At 40.1% G+C, this 22,588-nt stretch overlaps 2 protein-coding genes across 4 annotated transcripts in view; both read left to right on the top strand.

Annotated features, from left to right (window-relative positions):
• Positions 1–22,588, top strand: part of LOC138619177 (nuclear receptor-interacting protein 3-like) — a 260,883-nt gene that overhangs the window by 78,795 nt on the left and 159,500 nt on the right. The window lies entirely within an intron of this gene.
• Positions 10,431–15,682, top strand: LOC138619179 (calcitonin gene-related peptide-like). Of its 3 annotated transcripts, none has more exons than XM_069695476.1 (5): positions 10,431–10,514; positions 11,716–11,807; positions 12,833–12,967; positions 14,888–15,072; positions 15,348–15,682. In XM_069695476.1, the coding sequence occupies exons 2-4, from the start codon at positions 11,722–11,724 to the stop codon at positions 15,045–15,047; spliced, it is 381 nt and encodes a 126-aa protein (XP_069551577.1). In that variant the 5' UTR covers positions 10,431–10,514; positions 11,716–11,721; the 3' UTR covers positions 15,048–15,072; positions 15,348–15,682. The 3 variants fall into 3 exon arrangements, with proteins under 3 accessions (XP_069551577.1, XP_069551576.1, XP_069551575.1); XM_069695475.1 differs by having other exon boundaries at positions 14,885–15,072; XM_069695474.1 differs by lacking the exons at positions 14,888–15,072; positions 15,348–15,682 and adding an exon at positions 13,833–14,477.

The following is a 22,588-nucleotide window of genomic DNA, read 5'->3' as shown; positions in this document are numbered from 1 at the left end:
CGTTGGTTACAGGAGAGCAAGCATGACAGCAAATTAGGACAGGGAGGCCTGCAAATCAATACTCACAGTTATGAAGAATTTCAGCAAACAGTTTGTACGCTGTCTGGGTCATAGTGAAAGGTTAGCTCAAATTGATATTTAGGCTTTTTGACTTGGCTGTTGTGGAAATTCAATGAAATGGCTTCTCGAGTGTAGATATTTTTGTATGTCTTCAGGGATGCCTTTCTTTATCAGGTTTCAAGGCTCTACAGGACAGAATTTTAGCATTTTTGATATCGCCAGAAAGCTTTTCGGTCTTAAAAAATGCTGAATTTTTTTATTCATACACACATCAACTGGTGAAATGAAGGGCTATGGCACAATTTGGAGCTTTGGTGGGCGTGTGATCAAGTGTTCTGGAGACACCTGGCTGCTCTGGCTAATCTATTCATTAAACTCCATTAATGGCCTCTTGTGCTTCAGGATCCATCATGTAACAATAATGGCTTTTATGAGTGAAGGGTGCTTTTAACTGCATTTGACTGATTGAAAAAACTACCCCATTTCTGTTGGCAGAGAAAAAAAAATGCAACGGCTGAATACACCATATTCATTTCATTGCCATGCCGGCCGAACCATTAACTGGTAGACTGAATTACCTTAACGAGGGTGACATAACACAGAAAAGAAGAGGTTCAGGGGTCAGGAATTTGATGGTCTACAATTTGAGATATTTTCCTCTGAAAAGGAGAACAAGCTCTTGATGAGTACTCTTTTGTGAGACACATGGCAAACTTGTCTTAGGCAGCAGAAAGTACAAGAAGAATGGCAAAGAAATACTATAATGATCATAAAAGATGGTGGAAAAAAAGCCTGAGTAAAAATGAGCTTTTCATAAAAGACGATGCAAGAAAGGACTCTGCACTTTAAAGAAAAAAGCAATACAATAAAAGACAGAGATGGTGGCTTAGATCTTTGCTAAAAAGCACTGTATAAATTTTGCTTTGGGTAAAACAAATGGTTTCAAATGGATATTATTTTGCCTGTTTTAATGATGATTTTGCCTCTAAGTTATCCTGTAACTCGAGCTTCTTTGAGCGACACCAAGAGCCAGAAATGTTCAACTCTCAGCTTTGCTGCAGAGGCAGAAATGATGGCAGATTCTTGGGTCTTGGCCAGGCTTTATAACCGCATAACGTTTAACTTTCTATAAATACCACGGGATACGGTCCAAGTTGATCAAGTGTGATTGAATCTGAAATGACTCCAAAGACGAGAGCCAAGTTTCCTTAAGATACCTCAGAGGAACTGCTTGCCTCTGCCCAGCTTTTGAGAGAGCACCAATCTGAGTCACTCCACATTTTTTTTAGCATGCATCAGAACTGTTATTTTAGCAAGCAAAAATAACAGTTGCAATGCACAAAATTTCAAACAGTATTGGTAACTTAAAAGGGCACCTTCACTATGCTTTGTTGTTGTGTAAGTGTAGGTGATCCTGATGTCTTGAAGTATTGGTTTACAAGTTATGTCCCATCAAGTGTCTGCTCATCAGGTTTTAATTTCAACTGGGCTCTACACAGGTAGAAGGGATAATTCTGTTGCTACATCTCTCAAGCTTTCCCCTTTTGTAGTTTGTACAGTTTACAATCCCAACTGGTAGATTTACCTTCACAAATAAGGGTTTATTTGATTTCAGACTGAGGTAGACAAAAAACAGGCATAATTTTTCCTGCCAGCAACTGTTGATTTTGCAGTCAGAAAAAGTTAGGAAATAATTGATAAAATGACTAAGCTATGAATGGCCAATTGGTGTTCTGGGGAGTTTTAGTGAACCATCAGTCAATCCATGTATGCAGTGGTCACTTGGAACTTCAGTGTTACTCATACAAATACTACTTACTTTTAAGCATTTCAACACAACAATTAGGTTAATCTGTGAGGTCCCAATAATGAAATTAATTCAGACTCAAGCTGAGCTTTTTGTGCATCAGGCTCTCGATCTGCAAGAGGTCTCGCCTTTTATTAGAAATATCAGTGGATGAAATGAATGATGAAATTATTCTCATATTGTTTTATATAGTCGAGCTGGCGGGGATGACAAACAATAGCTCTCGCCAGACAAATCCAATTCAGCCATACTTCTGCTAGTTAGGTCACTTCCTTCACTCTTGTGTAACAGTGATGAATAGGACCCACAGTAGGCACTTTTCAGAAGCACAAAGTCTCCTTAGTGTTACTCTGGACCTCTAAAGCATTTGTAAGTGTCTAGCTATCGATTGCTGAGAGGTCTCATTTTCTTGTTTGCTCCTTTTTCTTGAATGAATGTGGAGTAGATACGAGCAAGCCCAGGGATTTAGACAGTGAGTCAGTATGAGCGAGGTGGCCAACATCCCTCCCACACTGTGATGCCAAAAGCCCCTGATTGATGCTTTAAGGTTTCAACAATTGAATGTAATCTCCTTAATGTCTCGAGATGAACAACGGCAAACGCCTAGAATTGTAGCCTGCCCCCCTCACATCCTTGACATTTTACAGGCTTTCCTACATGATGACATTCCCCCAAATGTTAGCATGACCTTCCACTCAGTTACTTGTTCTGCTAGTTTAACAGATAGAACATGTTCAAGAGTGTTAGCACCTGCTTGAAGCCACATATCCTCCACTCCAACCTGTTCCTGCTGATCCCAGTGAATACTCCACCCCAGGTGTTTAAACACTGTCCCGGCTCTGCCTAATGTAAAACCACAAAGTCAGACCAGTTCTACCACTTGAACTTGCATTTAATCAGGTGGCGAGCCTCCTTTGTGGTGGCAAGCCACTGATTAGATTTGGAGATTGAGAGCCATTACAGGAGGCTGCAGTTGGATAATGACTTAAGTGCTGTTTCGTCTTCCTTTCTCCTCAGGAAGTGATTTATCTGGATGGGCCTGGCCTTAACTGACTGGGAGGTGCCCAACATTGAGCAGTGCCTTATAGAGTATATCACCCTACTCTGACCCTATCAACACTCTCTGTCCTCCCAATGGTGATTTATAGGTTCTGGACATGGAAAAGTATGACGCTGTAATATTAGTTGTATTCACAGCTTGTTAGATGGGATTGTTCTTTTTCTTCACTTACTGTATGCTACGAATATACCATATATCTTGTGCAATTTTAGAGTAATGTGAACTGGATTGAGTGAAAATGATTTGTTAATTGAGAAAAAGATCATTTATCTTGATTATTAATTCATTGTTTTACACATTTTTTAACAAATTAGTGAAATAAGTTTTGTTGCTTTTTTGTTTTGTATGATTATAAATTGAATGGTTTGGGACTTTTAAAATGCTGCTTTGACAAAACAAGATATATGATGACATCATCTGGGATGAGCATGTTTTTATTTCATAGACAAAACTGCTCATCAATTCATTCAAAGAATTTGCAAAAAATTCTGAAATGAAAGAATTTTAGCAAACACCATTATTTTTATGTATTTGCTTGCAATCCACATGGCCTAAATCTAAACTTTACCTTGTAAGCTTGATGGGTTTTCATTCATTTTTGTTGCTGCCTCATTTGAGTTACAAGCTTCCTTCTATTTCAAATTTCAAATTCTTTGATTTCAAATTTGTTGGAGTGGTATTTCCATTGTGGTTGCATCTGTGAACAGCCTTACCTTTATTGTTCCATGCACAAAGTCAAAATCATGCCTCCAAGTTTCAAGAGGTAAACAGTGCCAGTAAAAATGGAAGCTACATGTTGAAAGTGTTTCTTTTCTGTACTTACATTAAATAATAGTGACATAACTTGCTGTTACCCCTGACAGGAATGTTGTGTCATGAATGTTTTTGTTCAATTAATTGCCAATACATGCAACTGTGAACTGTAAACCGTGCTAATAAGGTATGCACGGCTTTATCCCTTCCATCAAGATCAGCCAATTTTTTAAAGGGAATGTGAATAAATTGTCTCCTCTGAGGACCTAATGTACATGACACAAAAAAATTGTACGATACATTTCAACTTTTCATGGCAGTGTGATAAAATTGTAAAATTGTTCCCCCTTCAGAGTAAATCTTTGTGAACAGAGTATGTGCAGAGTCCTCATGACAGCTTTCTCAGTGACAGCGATGTGTGAGCAGACATACAGAATTAATACAGCTGATGTAAATGTAAAACATTAACATTGAAATGTTGTTTGTTATTAAAAAGTGAACCACAATAACCAATAACTATGGGTACTTAACATGTTATTAAAGCATCATATATTTTTTAATTTTGAAATGTTGTAGAAACAATGTATGCCTGACTAGCTGTTATGTGTCATGTAGAATAATTGCTGTGTGACAGCAAAACGCATCTCCTACAGTATTAAAGTCAGTCATCTGTACCAATTGGCTCAATAGTGATTTCCTGCATTTCCCTGAATGTCTTTCATCAAGCCCCAGAGAACGGTGAACTTATCTGTGGGTGGCACTTCAAGTATTGAAACCAGTGGTTGTAAATCGTTCTTCCGTTTCTAAGAATCACACATGCTCATTACTGTGGATTTAATCGTTTGCTTTACAAATTATTGAAAGCGAAACAACAAATATCCACTGAAGATCCAATATCCAATGTCAAGCTAACTTCATCCTAATTGTTTTTGTGTGGGTGGAGAGAGCAGTAACAGCAGCTGTCCACCGAGAGCCCCTTTAACAAACACATTGTATGTTGTGGTTTCGAATCATAATGGTGTGTCAAGGTTATTGTTGGTCACTTTGATATTCTATTGAAGGAGCGTGACATCACTCATTATTTGGATAATGTTTATATGGTTTTTGTTGCTATGTTACCAGAGCAGAGCTTGGAGAAGGGCACACTGCAGGTCAGTGGCACTATGTTAGGGGCTATATGATAAATCAAAAGGGCCATGATGAGATGATTAGAAGGGTAGGAAAGCAAACATGGAACTTTCATGAAGGTATTGGCAGCTAAAGAATGAAATGCTCTGGTTCCATAACAAAACAATACAAACAATACAAACCATTATCCAATGCTCATACCTGATGGTATGGTGGGAGGAAGCTGGAGTACCCGGAGAGAACCCATGCAGTCACAGGGAGAACATGTAAACTCCACACAGATAGGCCCAGGGATCGAATCCGGAACCTTTTCACTGTGGGGCGACAGTGTGTGCCACCCTTAAAAATATATGTAATAGAAAGAAAAAAAAAGCCAGAAGAATTACAAAAGTCAGACGATTTAAGGTTGGCGACAGGCAGGCATCAACAATAGAGAATAGGTGTAATTAATTTAGGCGGCTCAGCATCTTGTAAGACTAATGACATAATGTGAAGCTGCTCTGAAGGCAAGTGGATTATAAGACGGATAGTTAGGTGATTCCGTAGACTGTGTAGAAGGATGAATGCAGAAAAGCAGAAAATGGCGTGCACACTGTTTTATAAATCTGATTTTTTTTTTGCCCACGCTATTTTCTACTACACGCAATGTTCCCTTTCTAAATCACAATCCACGTAGAAATGTGCTCATGTAGATTGGCCTCATATCCCGCCTTCAGCACGCCCACATTCAACCATAAATGGTCAATGCAAAGCATGTTATAAAGGTTGATGCATATAAAATTAGCCATGTGCGTCAGTGGTTCTTTGGTTAATTGTGGACGATGTGGAGGATATGAAGCTCATATTTGTTTGGTGGCCACAGCAGTGGGGTCATAAAAACAAGAAAACATGTCGCCTGCTGTGAAGCACGTATCCATTATGCTGCGCTCTGTGCACCTGAGAGCTCAGTGGAAGCACTTTTACGCGCAACAACTGCATTAAACTAGTACTAATATGAGAAAAAGAATTTGCAGTTTTTCAGTCTAAAGCTATTTTGATATTTTCTTGGATTTTTATAAAGGATGATGATTAGTTTGCAGTGTTAACGCGGTGAAAAGGAACCTGTTGATGAGACAGCATGAGCGGAGTTAAATGTGAGATTTAGATTTGCTTCTATCTTTTGCAGTTGAAAGTTGCTTGTGTAATAATTATAAGTCACGAGCAAAAATTACTCTGCTGGTTAGAATGTTAATGTTAAAAGCTTCGTTATATGTATCAAGATATGTCACATTTAATTTCTAAAGTCTGGCTTCAATTCCCCACCTCACCATCTGTGTCGCCAATTTTCCAAAACGTGTGTTTGAATGGGTCGCAGTTTGCTTACCGGTGCACACATTTTCCCATCAAGTTTGTTTGTATAAATCCCTACTTTTTCTTGGGGAGCGGCGTACGCTTCAGCATCAATCAACTTTCTGTTTATTTTTCTCGATTTATTAATGTACTCATTAGTCTCTGAAGTGTTAATAAAAGTAATTGAAACATTACCAAAGTACCTTTAATCTGCTCTTTTTAAAACCAACATTGCAAAACTGAAACACATTTATTTTACTATCGCATATTGACTATCTGAAACGAGGACACTTTTGGCATTTCTGCATTAAAAATGACTAAAATTATTATTTCAGTCGTCTAATTGTTGGAGCATAGATTTCTGAGAAAATACCTGTGATTCCTCTCACCTGCCAGCAAGTGCAAGTGCAGAGAAGTTTTTTTTTTTAAATTTTGTTTAAAATCTATTACATTTTCTCAACTGTAGGGTATACAAACATATATAAGGTGGACTGAAATGAGAACATGTATTTCTGCTCATCTTTTTGAGTTTTTGTAGGTATTAAACTTTAGTCACTTTTAGATTCCCTACCAAACAGAGACAATGACATAGTAAACCCATGCATTGTGGGAATACTGAATATAAATGTTTATTCGCAAGACACTAAAGAACTACACTTCTACATTCCCCTTTAGCCCAGCCATTATGTTGACATACAGCATGGCAGTCTTATATGTCAATAACTCTGTTAATTTGTGCGAGCATCATTTCTGCAGGTGTGCTATTTTTGTTACATTTCCACTTGAGATACTTGATTGGGCCAATGTAGCCGAGCCATGAATATGTCATATAGCACATTTGCCCGTATCCAATAATACCACAGCTGCTACAGGCAGTTGTGTCCACAGTAATAACTTACACTAGAGTGGTTGTGTTGATCTCAGCTAAGGGAAGGCCCTGCTTCAAAGGTTACTTTATTGACTCAGTGCTCCAAAGTTTTTTCAGGAACCTAGGGAAAACTTTAAAGGAGTTAGTATTGCATGTACTAGCAGCTCCCTGGGGTGAAGTGGGTGCAGATGACCTAAAAGGAACACCTGTGGTGAAAAATCCAATATGTATGTAAGCACACTCGGCCACAGGCGGGAATACAATGGAAGTCGCAGCCACTCCACACTCCTGCCGTGTATTGAAGGCGAGAGGGATGCAAAAACAGCACATCCAGTGGATGATCATATAGACATTCAATTCATGTCAAAACGGAACTCTTTTTGATACAAATATGTGTCCCTTAGTTTTTGTCTCTCTGTTTTCTTTATACACACTGTCGACACACTTTCTTGATCTCTTCATGTTCAAGCTCGTCAGTAATCCAAAAGTGTTAGATAACTAAAGATAGGTATGTTTGCATATTGATAAAATATGTAAATACTTGCAGTATAGATTAGCATTTCAAGCAAAAATAATATTCAGTATTTACTCTGAACTATTTGAATGTTATTCGAAGACCCCCCCACCTCTGTGCATACACACACACAGAAAGAAAAAGAGAGATATAGTCACACCATAAACTCAGGATCAACAAATGCCATCAACTTTAAAAAAATTAAAATAAATGCCTTGGACAAAGCTGATGGGAAGCTTGTCATTGGCTGTCATTTTTTAGATGAGGGGATCCAGGTCATGGTCAATCAAAGTGTTGTCCAAAGTCAATTGGTAGAAATTCCTTAATACGTTTCACCTTTAACCCGAAAGGCGTGAAAAGAAGAAGCCTTTCGTAGGAGAGGTGAAATGTCTTCAAAAATGTGTCTAATTGCCTTTTGATATCACGAGTCATTGATTGTTGATGTGTGGATGCACAGTCTGCTCAGTGCTTTGCTCCTAAACAGCTGTGCATAGCTGTGTTAGACTTATAATATGCGAGCATTATCTGGCAGAATTTGCAATGCTCCCAAGTCTATTTGATGACTGTAGTCAACTTTGCAGGTTTTTGCTATTTGTACGAGAGCATCTAATCTCATAGCGCCACATACATTTTACCCGACAAAGGTCCAGAGTGGTAGCCTGGCTCACCCGGACTATTGCTCAAAGGTTCAGTCTGGCAACCCTGTTTACGTCAAAGATTGCACAGCCACTTTGAAGGGTGGACCAAGCAGTGACCAGTGTCATTGGTTAAGTGCGATGAAATTGAAATTAAGCATTCTAAAAGTAGTTGCAGTGGTGTTAGATTTTCACTACCTTTTTGCTGCATAAAGTGGTCAGTGCTGATTGGTTAAAGACGGTACCAAAAGTTTCAAAATTAACCCGAGGTTTACGCCCAATAGGATGCGGTGGCCGGAAACGATTCCCTATGAAATGTGGCTAAACCTAGATATTTACACAGAGTGGAGGCTGATGGAAAAGTAGTCTCCCTTTGTTCTTTATTTGCGGTTGGCAATCAGCTTTTGGTGCATTACTGCTGTCTTCTGGCGGTAACAACGTATTACTACCAGGTGTGGGTAAAACCCATCCCTAGTAAAAAGATGAGGATAGAGGAACATAGGAGCAAGGAACTAAAGATACACCCAGCTCTCTGGTTATTATCTAAACCTAATGTGGCGGAAAACAATGGTCCTGAGAAAAAAAATTTTACTTTTCAAAAGGTTATGATGATCAGTATTTGCTCAAAGTGTCCCAGTTAAAGGAACTGAGGGATAGTTAGTTTTTGTTTTCATTACTGACCCATTTATACTCTTCCATGACCCACTGTCTACTTCAACAAACTGCTCAAAGTTTTCAATGTAAGATTAAAAGAGTGAAACAGCTTGAGTAAAAGTTGGGATTCTGGTAACGAAAATGTCTTCTGTCTCCCAGTGTGCTTCCATCCGCATCTGTTTTGTAGGACTGCAGATCTGCAGGAAGCAATGCAGGTGCAAAGATGTGGCTTGAGACCTGGCAGCTGTCTATTCAGCAGTGATTTAGTGTCTGACACGCTTGAGCCTTGTGACTCAATAGCACTAAAAGGCTCATCCTCTCTAATGGGGTTCCTCTATGACGCAAACATGAGGAGACAACCCCTCCCCTTCTTTTCCTTTGACATATAATCTTACACACACACACCTACTGAATGGCCATTTATTTTCCACTGTGCAGATACTTTGAGTGTACGCAGATACACACATTTCAAACACACACACGCCTATGTGTGAAATACAAAGGGTCAGGCACACACAAATACAGTACACACACATGCTGCCCAGCACACTAATGAAAAGGAAGGGAATTGATATGACAGTGCACAACAAACAGTTGTGTAATTGCTTTTAGAAACAGCTCTTGTCGGACCCTGTCATCGATTGGTCTTTGCTGAGGACAACTCGTTTGCTCATTGTGTGGGTGGAGGGCCGGGCAGCAGTGATCATTAGTGGACTGGCTGTGCTATCTCTTTATTCACTCAATACGGTTTGATGTTTCACTGAGGAGGGAGGTTATCATACTTACCTTAGGTTTTACTGCAAACAAGTCTGTTTGCGATAGCTGTTGTAAGAGGACAACTTCACACCGAACACACAAATTAAATTGGATGAGATCAAAATTGCACAATGCTTTGTACATTGGAAGTAATTAAATATAAACTTTTGTATGTTAAGTGCCATGGGTTTATCATTTGTGGTAAAGCAGATTATATTGTGCCAAATCAAATCAATAGGAAGCTGATTACATAAGATAGTTGTAGATGGTGTATATTGAGCTGAAGCACGGTGGGTGTCGAGCTGGAGTTGGTGCTGTCCAAGCAGCATTATGAATGAAAACCCTAGGAGTGTGTCACTGTGTAGTATTCATCCCTTCCCAGCAGATGGCCCCGCCTGCAAGTGCTTACTCCGGAGGGTGGTGGTTGTGGTGGTGGGGGTTGGGGAGGGGTTCTTATTGATTTGGCATTTGAGATATAGCATGAAATGTAACATTTTTGGAAGGTTCTTAAAATATTTATTGCTGGTGATGCTTCTCCACAGACACCAGTTTGCTTTGCCTCCTATTGAATTAATGACATCAATGCAAATTGGGGATAGCAAATGGTCCAAATGACTGGTGGATTTTTATGAATGGAGCACTTAGTGACTGAAGAATGACGTCAGCACAAAGCCATATCCCTTATTAGTGAGGCAGGACCGAGGGGAAGCGTCCCATTGGCTCGCTGTAGCATCAGCGCGACATGATTGGCTGCTAGCAGATAATTAAACACCTACACAGTCAATGCACAAATCCAAGTGGTGGGATATATAGGCTGGTGCTTTGGCGCTGCATGCAACAGAATCAAGAGTTGTTCTGCAAGTTGAGAGAAAGTCAACTTATTGTGTTTTGCATAGAGATATATAGAGACATATATTTATTTACTTTTTGCTGGGTGATTATCACTGAAGGTAAGTGTTGACTTTTACTGTTGTGTTGGGCGATGTGTTGGAATTTCAGTTTGACTCTCAATGTAACTGATGAGCAGGTCGGATGTGTGTGTGGATCAGAGGGGATATGAATGGAGAGTCTCTGTGTTGAACTGATGTGAAATTGTTGGTAAATGGTTATGGAGTGTGGCTGCTGGGGTCACCAGCATCACCGCCATTCATTCTATGAAAGTCCAGTCTGCTACTCGATGGCCAAACGGAGACACTAATTATTAAGAAAGAGAAGAAAGGTGCTCAAAAATGAGTTCAAGCATGAGAAAAGAACAGCAAGTGACAGAGGAAAATGGGTAGGAGAGACCAGGTTTAAGTGTGTGTGTGTGTGTGTGTGTGTGTGTGTGTGTGTGTGTGTGTGTGTGTGTGTGTGTGTGTGTGTGTGTGTGTGTGTGTGTGTGTGTGTGTGTGTGTCAGACACTGTGTGTGTGAGTGAGAGAGAGAGAGAGAGAGAGCTGGCAGTTCATTACACTAATGCACTGGTCCCTTAGGGAGTTGGCAAGCTTGGAGTCCCCCCCAACCCCACCCCTCCCCTCCTTTTCTCTTTTCACCCCTCCTCTTCCAGTTTTAGCAAGTGCTACATACATTGCACAGTCTAGAACCCCTGCCTACCTTCACACACACACACACACACACACACACACACACACACACACACACACACACACACACACACACACACACACACACACACACACACACACACACACACACACACACACACACACACACACACACACACACACACACATTCCAACCCGCAGGCATGTCACGCTCCGGGACCTGTGGAGTGCGACATGTGGGAACTACCTGTCCTCTCGGCAGGATATTTTGAAGAAGATTGCGTTTTAGAGGAAGAGTAGGGGTGATTGATGTGTGGCTCAGCTATGAAGGGGTGTTGTGTGAAAGAATGTTCAGCAGGAGACCAGAGCTAAATAGCAGCAAGCTGAGATAAAGGTAGAACAAAACTTACCTCTCTGGGAAATCCTTCTTGCAACTTCTTCCCAACAGCGCAACAGGATCAAACACCAGCAAGTACATTTCCTAGACGCAGGCTGCTTTTGTAGATACATTTCTAGGGGACTTGAAAACTTGTTTCAGCAGTGTGTGAGTGTGAATGGCAACAGTCCTGCACAAGAAGCTGATGGAGGGTGTCTTTCTCCCTGTGTAGGGGACAATGGTTATGTTGAAGATCTCAGCTTTCCTCGTTGCCTACGCCCTGGTCATTTGCCAGATGTACTGCTCACAAGCCGCTCCTGCCAGGTGAGACACTCAGCATTCATACTTTGACTTGCATTTCCCAGCAACTTGAAATGTGTGGAAAAGCTCAGGTGGACTCAAATTCCCACAAGTATTGTTAGTATTACAAGCAACCAGTAAAAAGGAGGGAAAGAGGAAATGCAAAAACAGTTTTAAGAGATAGAGGAGATTTTAGTTTTGTTTTATATTGTCATTTCAAATTTTTAGTGCTACAAAATGTAAAAAGAAATGGAGAGGATGTGATTGTGAGGTTGATGGAAAGAAGTGCAAACACATTCAGAGATGCATAAGACTACACCAGTACAAACAGTATACATTGATATGTGTGAATTCACCACATACACAAATCATTTTTCTGGTTAATCCTTAATATATGGTGTTTAAATTTTGGCACCAGACGCGATCAAGACAAATGATCAGTTGAGCACTTTTAGGTTTAAAATATGTCTGAAACCACATAGTTTTCTTTATTTTTCTAAAAGCTTGTATATCCTATTATAACTCCAATGCCACTGGATGGAATTGTGCTAGATGCAACTATTTAAACAAGGCTAATGGAAACACAAAAATAAGTGTATTTCACTTAGGGGGGGAGATAAATGTGATCTATATATTTATATGACGGCCCATTCAAGCCACTCCCCACACTGTTCCCATGAAGCCATCGATTTTGTAATAAATCTAAAGCTGGTTGCACATCAGCCCCTCTCTCAGATGGGGCACTTTCCGCAGATTGTTTTCTCCGTCGTTGGCCGGGGGCCCTCCAACTCAGACGTCATTCCTCTCTGAGGTGGTGACGTCTCAGTTAACCCCCCCTCCCCACTCAACAGCCCTCCTAACCATATGGTCACTCAACCAGCACCTCACTCCACCCTGAAAACACCCCGCCACCCCACCCCCCCCCCTCCTTTTAACTGCAGGTGATAACTCTGGCAAAGGATTTACATTAATGCTGATCTCAATGCCTTTCCCCCCCCTCAAAAAATCATCTGTTCCCTAAATCTGCCCCACTCACCCCCTCACCACAGACCAGGTTTAGAGTCCATGTCAGACCGAGTCACGCTCACGGACTATGAGGCGAGAAGGTTACTCAACGCCATCGTCAAGGAGTTCGTGCAAATGACAGCGGAGGAGCTGGAGCAGCAGGCAACTGAAGGAAACAGGTACAGATGACTCTTCTTTCTTTAAACTCTTTTAAAAAAAAAACCTGTTTAACATTTCCTCCCTGCACAGAATCGGCCAAAGAAGGATTTGACTAATGACAGAGTGGAAAGAAACGGGTAAAACTAAAATTTCTTTGGCCTAATTAAAAAGGTAAAATGGACAGGTCCTTGCTGGGCTTCCTATCGGACCCTGTGTATGTTTTTAGGGGCTGCATTATTTTCTGGTCTCACTTTAACACAGCTGAAGATGCCTCTTTTTCGCTCCCCACTTTCAATCAGAGCTAGAGGTATGTACTTTTTAGCCAACCGAAGGATAGACAAATTTTTATTTCAAGAAAACATGCTGATACATAGAAAAACAAAAAAAATGATCCACATTCTCTGTCATGACCCTGCTCCCGCATGAATGAGTTTGATTTTGACTTTGTATGAACAGACTACTATTTCGAGCCTGCCTGCCTGCCGGGCATGAGAACAGTGTATGCTTAACAGAACGAACAAGTGTGCATGATGTCAATTGAGTGGAGCTGCATGACAGTGGGAAGAGACTGGTTTCTGTTTGTTCTGTGGGTGTAAAAGATTGACTGGGGTGGGGGTGGGGGTTTTGGCGCATGAGAAAATGGATGACAAGTTCTTTGAATGATGGGAAGGGAGAGGGGGGCATGGTGCTATAAGAAATTTGAATGTTTTTTAATCTTTACTTTCTTATACCTGTGATGGCATGAGAAAGAAATGCATGTGAGTGGAAAGGTGCGTGAATTAAAAGAAAAGGAAAGACAAAAGATAAGGAAAGTGTTACCTGCATGTTTTCCCATTTCTATGAGCCTGCTCTCTGCATGTGTTTTGTGTGTCCCCTCCCTACCAGCATGGACAGGCCCCTAACCAAGCGCTGCTCCAACCTCAGCACCTGTGTGTTGGGCAAACTGTCTCAGGAGCTGCACAAGTTGCAGACATTCCCTCGCACGAACGTGGGAGCAGGAACACCGGGCAAGAAGCGCAGTGCGCCTGGGAGCGACCGCTATGCAAGCTACGGCGAGACATTTGACAGCATCTAACTCCTCCTCATCCACCCTCAGTCCCTCTTTTACCTTTCCCGCATCTCCTCCTCCTCCTCTTCCTTTCCTTTTCTCTCCCTTTTCCTCCCCTCCTCTCATCTCCCTCTCTTCATCCCAGTTAATTCCTTTTCGCTTTCGGATTGGCAAGTGCATGTCGATTCTACCTGCTTGATTGACATGAGAAGATTTAACTTTCAGTTATTTTTTTTTCCACATCTTTTTTTGGCAGAGAATGAATTGTTCCTTTTATCTCAGACAATCAGACTTAATTTTCACAAATGTAGGAACCGGTTTAGACATCCATTTCCTTGTACTGTACGTGGAGTCATTTGATGGTATTTTGAAGCCCCTGAAATTTAAGAGTTGAGAGTAATCACTTAATCTAACCATTAATAAATGATCCACTCATGTGACACCATGTTTGTTGTTCAATAAACGTATTTTTCTACCAGGAAGCCTGAGCTCATTTTCATTCTCAGGGACGCCAAAACACGCAGTGTGGTCACTTATATCGTTATAACATATACTATTGACATAGAACGTCACATGGACGTCAATAGAGTTTTATAGTGCTTGAAATTATCTCTGAAACTCTCACCAATTCCAAAGGTAAGAAAAATCTCAAAATACAGATTATATATGATTAAACTGTGCATTCTTATTGTATATTTCTAACCTATAAATCCTAGCTTTATGTATTTTACGTGTTAATGTTAAAATTAACTGTGTGCACAGATGCTGTGTGTGTGCACAGATGCTGTGTGTGTGTGTGTGTGTGTGTGTGTGTGTGTATGTGTTTCAGTATTGTATGGAGGTATGTCCCTACAGATCCTAGCATTAACCCCCGTTTGCTCTCCTAAAGCAGCGTTACAGCACAGAAGCGAGCCTGCAACACGGCAACCTGCGTGACTCACCGCCTGGCGGACTTCCTCAGCCGGTCGGGGGGAATGGGCAACAGCAACTTCGTCCCCACCAACGTCGGCGCCAAGGCCTTCGGCAGGCGGAGGAGAAGCATCCAAATGTGAGCACTTCAAAACCTTCAGGGAAACGGTAAATAAAGACACATCTATTTTTGGTCTATTTTCTTTCTTTTTTTCCCCATTGCTTCTGTTTGATTTTATAATAAACAAAACAAATATTTTTTCTGCTTAAAAAAAGTGAGAACATTTTGAAGACTGGTTTAATTGGTCTTCGAACCTTTAACTGAATAATTTTATACAACAGATGAATATCAAATTCGAGGTTTTTAATAATGATGAACAGCAGTTTGAATGCTAAGCCTTACATTTACATTCAGTTTCTTTCTGTCTGTTTTTGTCTTTCAGAGGTTGAAACCTGAAGAAAACATCAGAAAAAACTTGAGAACAAATATCAACCAAAACAAAATTGAGCAGAAAATAAACACTGAACTGGCCCTTTATCCACTCTTTCACATTCTTACAGACAAAAAAAAAAAAAAGACACCACAGGACATCTTGACCCCATTTCCATCCTGTTAGTGAACCCTTTTGCTTTTGACAAATAAGAGAAAAAAAGAGAAAAAAAAAAAAGCACTTTACTTTATGTACATGAACAAATGAACTCCTGAAGAAAAAAAATAGCCTCCTGGTTCCTCTTTTTTATACATGAGTATCATTGGAAAATAAAAATGAAAGCAGCAGTGGTTATCCCCTTATTTTCTTTCCACATGTCACCTCGTTAGAGCACATTTCTTCCATGACACCCCTCTCTCCCCCTTTCGGTCCATACTTCTACATTTTCCATAATTCCCTTTCCTCCCGAAGGTACTCTGTTTTCCTGTGTGCCAGAGGGATGCCATTAAAGATCAGCCTACCCAAGGCCCCCCCACAACGGCTGTTGTCTTGTGCCTTGATGTAGAACAATTTACATGAACATGATTGTACAGTTCGGTTTCGAGATGAGAGTGACGACCTGAGCGAGGATGAAGAGAATGAAGACAGATTAATATTGTAAACAATATTGTGAAAACTAATTTCAGCAAGATTAAAATGTATTTTAGATACACTCGGGTTTGGGGTACTTGTGTTGTTCTTCAAAGCTTTTTAAGCAGGTGCAGGAAGACATTATATTTGTGCTATTAATATTGATAAATATGATCAATCTTTAAAGGTTACAAGTAGAACCTCATATGAATAGAGAACTTTGTAATTCATTGATTAGGTTTTAACTGTATTTCCCACTGACAGATGCACAAACACATCCTGAAAACATGAAGTACATATCTATAATTTCTAAAATTTTGAAAAATAAATCCACAGTCTGTTGTAGGTGTAAACACATCAGTTTTGTTGGGAGTATTTCTGACTGACACCACAGTGGCATGGATGTGTTGAGATACATGATAATACAAGAAATATAAAGTGCATGGGGCATTGCTTAATAAAAGGCAGCCAAACTTGCAGTCAGACTTGTTCTTTAGCTCCAGTCAAGGCTCACATCACATTTCAATCAAAATCATATCAGAATTTACACAGAACTAAAAGCTTTGTTTGACCAGTGTTAGTATTATGCAGATTCTCCTTTTGCCATTGCATACTGTACTTGCACCAGCAGACTGGTTCACTTTTAATCAACAAATGTTCAGTTTAATGCAAATTGACTGATCATTTTGGGGTTCACTTGTTTTTGCAGTGGCCCTCCAATAGGTGGCAATGTGATTATCTTGACAAAAGTTTGAGTGGAGTTCTGCAGAGTCTGACAGATCTGCCGCAAGTGATGAAAATGTCAAAAGAATCTCTGCTAAGGGTAAAAGTTTCAGCTTCCTCAGCAGCAAATGGTGTAATTATATTTTCACAAATGATCACCCAAATGAAGAAAGAAAATTTTAATCCTAAAAGAAGGAAAAAGTACCATTTTATTTTGTAGGGTGGTATGAACTGGGGGTTAAAAAGACAAAGAAAACTGCTCAATACCCCTCTAGCTGTATCATGTGTGAACCACATGATCCCTCAAAAAACTTGCTAGCTCAAACCTTGGTCCGGATGAGGAAATGTTAATATTCTTTAATGGTCACATGTAATACTGGGCTTCAGCTGATTACTTTGTGAGTGAAATTAAGTTTAACCCCCGAGGAAAGTTGCAAAGAACAGCACAATAAAAGAGAAGGTGAACATTATTAGAAAAATAAAACAGAACTACTGATGTAATGATTAGTGGAGAGATCTGTAACAGGCAATAAAACATTAATTTCACATAAATCACTTTAATTGCACAAAATGATACAGGTAAATATCATGTAAATAAATAATTACAGTTTAAAGTTGTATTTATTTATATATACACCATAATGGTTTTAAGTTATTTGAGGTGCAGTGTTTTCACACTCAAAGGAAGGATAAATCAAAGTCCTTAAGTTTTGGATGACAAATATGGGATGTAAGCTTGGAAATTAAGAGGATAATGAGCCCATTGAAAAGTGAAAAACAGGATACAGTTGATCCTGTTTGGTTGCACGGATGAATGCCAAGTGTGCACCAGAGCAAATACAGGATATTTGTCACTGTGTGCATCATGCAAAAGCACACACGAGCTGTCAGTACCAAGAAAGAAAAATTATTTATGTCAAATACATTTTATAACTAAATTAATATTTAGTTTAAGTGAGAAAACAAGGAATGTGTGGGGAAAATAGCAGCCATCAACAGCAGACACGTCAATCCACTTTGTAGACACTTAGAACAATAAATGATTGGTTATAAGTCCAATTGTTCCACTGGATGACTTATTATTTCCCAGATGAGAGGAAATGTATGACTAATATGTCAACTTATGCTGTTGGAGTATAAACAGAAAAGGGGATTTGCTCTATTCCCCTTCAAGCCCTAAAACCCTCATCTGTCAGTTGTTTTTACAGTCTTTCCACTCATGCTCACTCTCTGCCTCACTATCTGTCTGCTTGTCTGTCTGTCTGGAGAAAATCAGCGCTGAAGTTGGAGCCATGCTGGAATCCGCATGGAAACTTTTTCTGCTTGACTGAGGAGGGAAAGAATAGCCCCTCCTCTCTATATGCTGATAATTGATGGGGACGGGAGGTTCAGGGCTGATTCGTGGGGTCGGTTCAGTTTTAAGCTTCTTCCTCAGCAGTAATCTAACAATCCCACTATGCCAATGAGAATAGCGGTCCTAATGGTACACAGCTGCTTTGAATGTGGCCCTTCCAGTTGGGAATAAAATGGTACGTATAAGAAAAACCAAGAAGGGAGACCTCATCTCCAAAAAAAAAAAGTGCCACTAGTCCAGTTCCCAGAAAACGTACACCACAAACACGTTTCAAAATTTAAGCTTAAGAAGATCCTTGCTTTTAAAGTTTTAATGGAAAGTTTGACATTTTTGGAAAAAGCTGAAGTCAAAAAGTCTCATCATGGCTAGCTGTTGTTGCAGAAACATCTATATCTTAGTATGTTAGTATTTCTGTCATCAGTCTTTCTGAAAAAATAATCATCTTCCAGGGGTTTACTTTCCATTCTCTGACACTGAGTTATTAGAACATTAAAAATCTGTTTTTTAAACAAATGTTCAACAATGGATATATCAACAAACAGAAGCTACAGTTTACGTAAAAAAAAAAAAAAAAAAAAAAAAAAAAAAAATTCCTGCTTAGCAGAACATTAGACATCATGGTCTTGGTTTCATCTACTTTCAGAACACTCCTCTCTTACAGCCAGCCATTTTCAAACATTTTAGATATTTGTCTGTTATGACAGACTAGCCTGGTGCTAACCAGAACCCAATTTCACTCTATGAATATGGGTCTGGCCATCCTCCATAGGGAATCATGTACAGTTGTTCCATCATACTAGCCGTAGACCTCGGGTTCATTTTAACCAATCAGCAAGTGCCAAAACTGGCCGACACTCTACAGCTGCAACTACCTTGTATCCCACAAATAGAGCATATTTTTCAAATTTTCTGAATGAATGCCAACAATTTGACAAGGTGCTGAAGGTTTATTCTGTCCTGAAGGTTTGGCGGTTTTTTCAGGTCAGCGGGAGTAGCTGTTAGTAGCTCGTCACTGTCACCAGCCGTCCAATCACAATGAAGGAGTGGCGTGAAAAACGCGGTTAACCACCGTCGCTGATTTGTCCGCCCTTCAGAGTTGCTGTGCAAACGCGAATATGAGCCAAGTTACCAGACTGTATTCACAGCGAAGAAAAGTGAAACTGTGAGCGACAGTTGGCGCAGCCAGGCTAATAACAGACAGCAGAAATTTGACTTGACCATAGACATGCTTCTTATGTGGAGGCATTTAACTCACGAGTGTCTATGCCTAATGGGAAATCTTCTTCAAAGGCTGCTAAAAAACAACAATAGAACTTCTGCCTCTCATTGCCATATGTGACAAGTAGCTATTTGAATGTATTAGCCACTAAAGCCAGTCTGAGGAGGGGAAGGTCTTGCCAGGGTCTGACTTGGTGTCTATCTGTGAGTCTTTAGGCAGTGAGTGGCAGGCAATATCCAGGTAGCGAGAGAGAGAGTGTAGTAATGGAAACGTTTATCACTAATCCTGGGAAAGTGATTCAAGTCTGTTCAGGGTTTAGTTTGTGTGTTAATGTTCAAACAATGTCCTTAATGTGTGAGCGCACACATGAACACGCACAGGGTTAAGTTGTTACTGTTTCTGAGGTTATGTAACCACTGTTCCTTTGGTGACAAGTTTAAATATACTCAATACCGCTTTTTCTATCATTAAAAAGTCAAAAATACAATCTGCTATTTTCAAAGGGTGTTCTGGATTACTCATCTAAGAAGTGATTTTTTTTATTTCACTCACAAGTTCTTGCAAATTTTATACGATAAAAGCCTTGTTAAGAATTAAAGGGTTTCTGTCTAATAAAATGCTAGAGGTCTTTTAGTTTAAAACAGATAGCCTAAAGGAAGTTTGGAGTTTGTATTAATGTGTGTAATGCATGAACTTTAATAGGGTAAATGAGAATGGATCAAATTGAGGCTTTAATTTGACATGGTGGACCAATCAATGCACCTTAAGGGCCCTATTTTCATCCGATTAGGTGCAGTGCAAACACAAGTGTGCCAGTGGAGGAAGTAGGTGTGGCCAACTTGTTTGGTACTTTGGTAGACACAAATGCAAGAACAACTGTGGCGCAGTAAGAGGAATAAATAATTAGCAGGATGAAACTGACACAGTTTTGTGTTGACTCTGGCTCTCATCACCAAATTCATGGTACTATGAGTCTGCGTCCATGGGCGGATAATGCTAAATTAGCTTGGGAAGAAGTAACTAACATTATAAATTACTCTCTACGAGAACCACTCCCTAGTGTACGGAGTGGCTCAATGATATATGGACAAAAATCTGCATCTTATAGAGACCAAACATTGGCATTAATTAAATGACAAAGTGAATAAGAAACACTCATCCAACATAGTGAAATTAGGTACAGGAACCATGTTGAGTGAGCAGAAGTAAATTACGCACAATTAAAGCTCCTGACGCAAAGCATTTATTTACATAACTGATCAAAAGCAATGTGCTCCAAACGTCACTGATGTTGTGGTGTCATAAACTGCATCAGGAGCATTAAGTCTGAATAATTTACTTTCCAATCAATAATTAAATGGCTTCAGCTGCCGTGTGTAATTCGCCCTCACCTTTTTGCGCGTAAATAGCGCAGTGTCACACAGCCTTGCACGACTGGGTAGATTACTAAACCAGATGAGAAGTTGAAAAAGTTTTGAAATAGGGGCCTAGATGTCAATATGACAACTTTGATTATTCCACTTATTTTTAATGTGTCTCTTGGATGACATACGTTTTAGACATGATTGGGTATTCAAAATATAAATCAATTTCAACAATCAAGAGAACTATAAACATTTTATTTCCTCACTTGGAGAAAAATAAGTGGTAGAACAATTGTTCCAGTGCGCTCCGGCAGCACTACAGTAATAAAAGAAATTTACATTGTAAATGTATGATTTTCAAAGCTTGTGATTTTCATAACACTTACATATATAATTAGAAATATAGATGCAAGATGTTATGATCGGGGTCCAAACAAATTGCAAGCAGTAGAAGACAAGAAGAACATGAAAGTAAATCACATGCACACATTGCAACATTGTTGACTAGTTGTATTTGTCCACCAATGGATTAGATTCATGGATCTTCTGACCTAGAGAAGGTGACTTGCAGACAGTGCCACTGGGGAGACATTCATTTATACAACAAATAGATGATTGATTGTAATTTTTTGAAGTATGGAACGTGACACCCACTTTATTCAATCATTGCTAAATTTTAGGCATTAACTGAGACATAAACCAAGTGTTATTACCCAAAAATGATCCCTTTCAGTAATTGTGTCTAGCTGTGGATTACCTTCACACATAGCAATGTGCCTCTCAGAATGCTTCAATGAGCACTCTCCTGTTGCTTAGGCCAGGAAATGAGGTGAAATTTGTGGGGAAATTAGCTGTTTACATTCAGATTTATGGTAAAGGTAATATTTATTGACTGTATACAGTGTAACAGGACCTTATGTGCACATGGGAGTGTGTGTGTGTGAGCCGCCCACTTTACATGGTAATTATTCACTCAGGAATACATAACAATATTAGCTGCAGCAACCCTGGAAAGCTGAGTCTTGCTCGTAATGGGAACCAGCCGACTGCCGTTTATATTTTCATTTTCCTTCCCCATTTTTAAAGCTCCCACTTTTTCCATAAGGTAGTCATTTCCAAGGCTGACGTGAAACCAGACACCCAGAGGCACTCATGGTAAGGGTCCAGAAACAACATAAGGCTAGACCCGACATCCTCTCACCGTCCCTAAGTCCCCTTTGCATTCTGTGTGACTGTTCCTGGGAAAGTAAACACCCTTTCAGCGTGTCAAAAAAAAATTATGCTGCCATGGCAGTTCCTTCTTCTGGCCCTATTTTCTGTCCCTCCCTCTCTTCCTTCTCCTCCCCTCCCTCTCTGTGCTGCCACATCTGGAACCCAGCTCCTCATTTATTTATGTGGTCTGTGTTGTTTCTTTTTTTTTTTTCAAAAGTCTTATTTAAAAGTTCTTTACCTTGTCTTGTTGGCAGTTTCTCTCCATCTGATGAGGTCTGCAATTACATCTCACCATAAGTGGTCACTCTGCAATTACATGCTCCACCACAGAATCTATCTCCCCCCTCCTCTGAACAGCCCCACTGCTCATATGGCAGACCGAAATAGAATAGTTTCATGTCTGTTTGGATGGCGGCCCAGCTGAAACTATGCTCCATTGCTTGACTGAAAGTGGGATGTGGGCTTTTTCTCCTCAAGAAAACCCTTTAAGGCCAGTCACGTTTAAACTCTGTCCAGTCCTACTCCGGTGGACTTCAGAGGTGGTCGGCCCAGCTGTTCTCCAAGACGGGAGTCAGAGCAAGACAGAAACAAAGTCCGACTGAAGGAAAAGTGGGGACAGAGACAAACAGTTTGCACAGAAGAAGACAAGAACCAAGAGCTTTAAGTATGAACCCCACTGGGAACACTTAACCTTTCAGTCGCTGACCAGGAGAATGGGTAAGTTTGGCAAAAAGTTCAGTTTTATGTCAAC

The sequence above is a fragment of the Brachyistius frenatus genome, unplaced genomic scaffold (assembly GCF_029030835.1).
Source record: "Brachyistius frenatus isolate BFR_SWC_R1_liver_20210118 unplaced genomic scaffold, ASM2903083v1 Contig_19, whole genome shotgun sequence".
Classification (NCBI taxonomy): domain Eukaryota; kingdom Metazoa; phylum Chordata; class Actinopteri; family Embiotocidae; genus Brachyistius; species Brachyistius frenatus.
Note: the sequence above shows the minus strand (reverse complement) of the source record. Positions and strands in the feature narration are given on the sequence as shown.

Bases quoted from the DNA above. Each gene is read 5' to 3' on its own strand.
- LOC138619179 (XM_069695474.1), top strand. From the start codon at position 11,722: ATGGTTATGTTGAAGATCTCAGCTTTCCTCGTTGCCTACGCCCTGGTC. The intron at 11,808-12,832 runs GTGAGACACTCA...CCCTCACCACAG, and splicing joins TCACAAGCCGCTCCTGCCAG to ACCAGGTTTAGAGTCCATGT. The intron at 12,968-13,832 runs GTACAGATGACT...CCTCCCTACCAG, and splicing joins CAGGCAACTGAAGGAAACAG to CATGGACAGGCCCCTAACCA.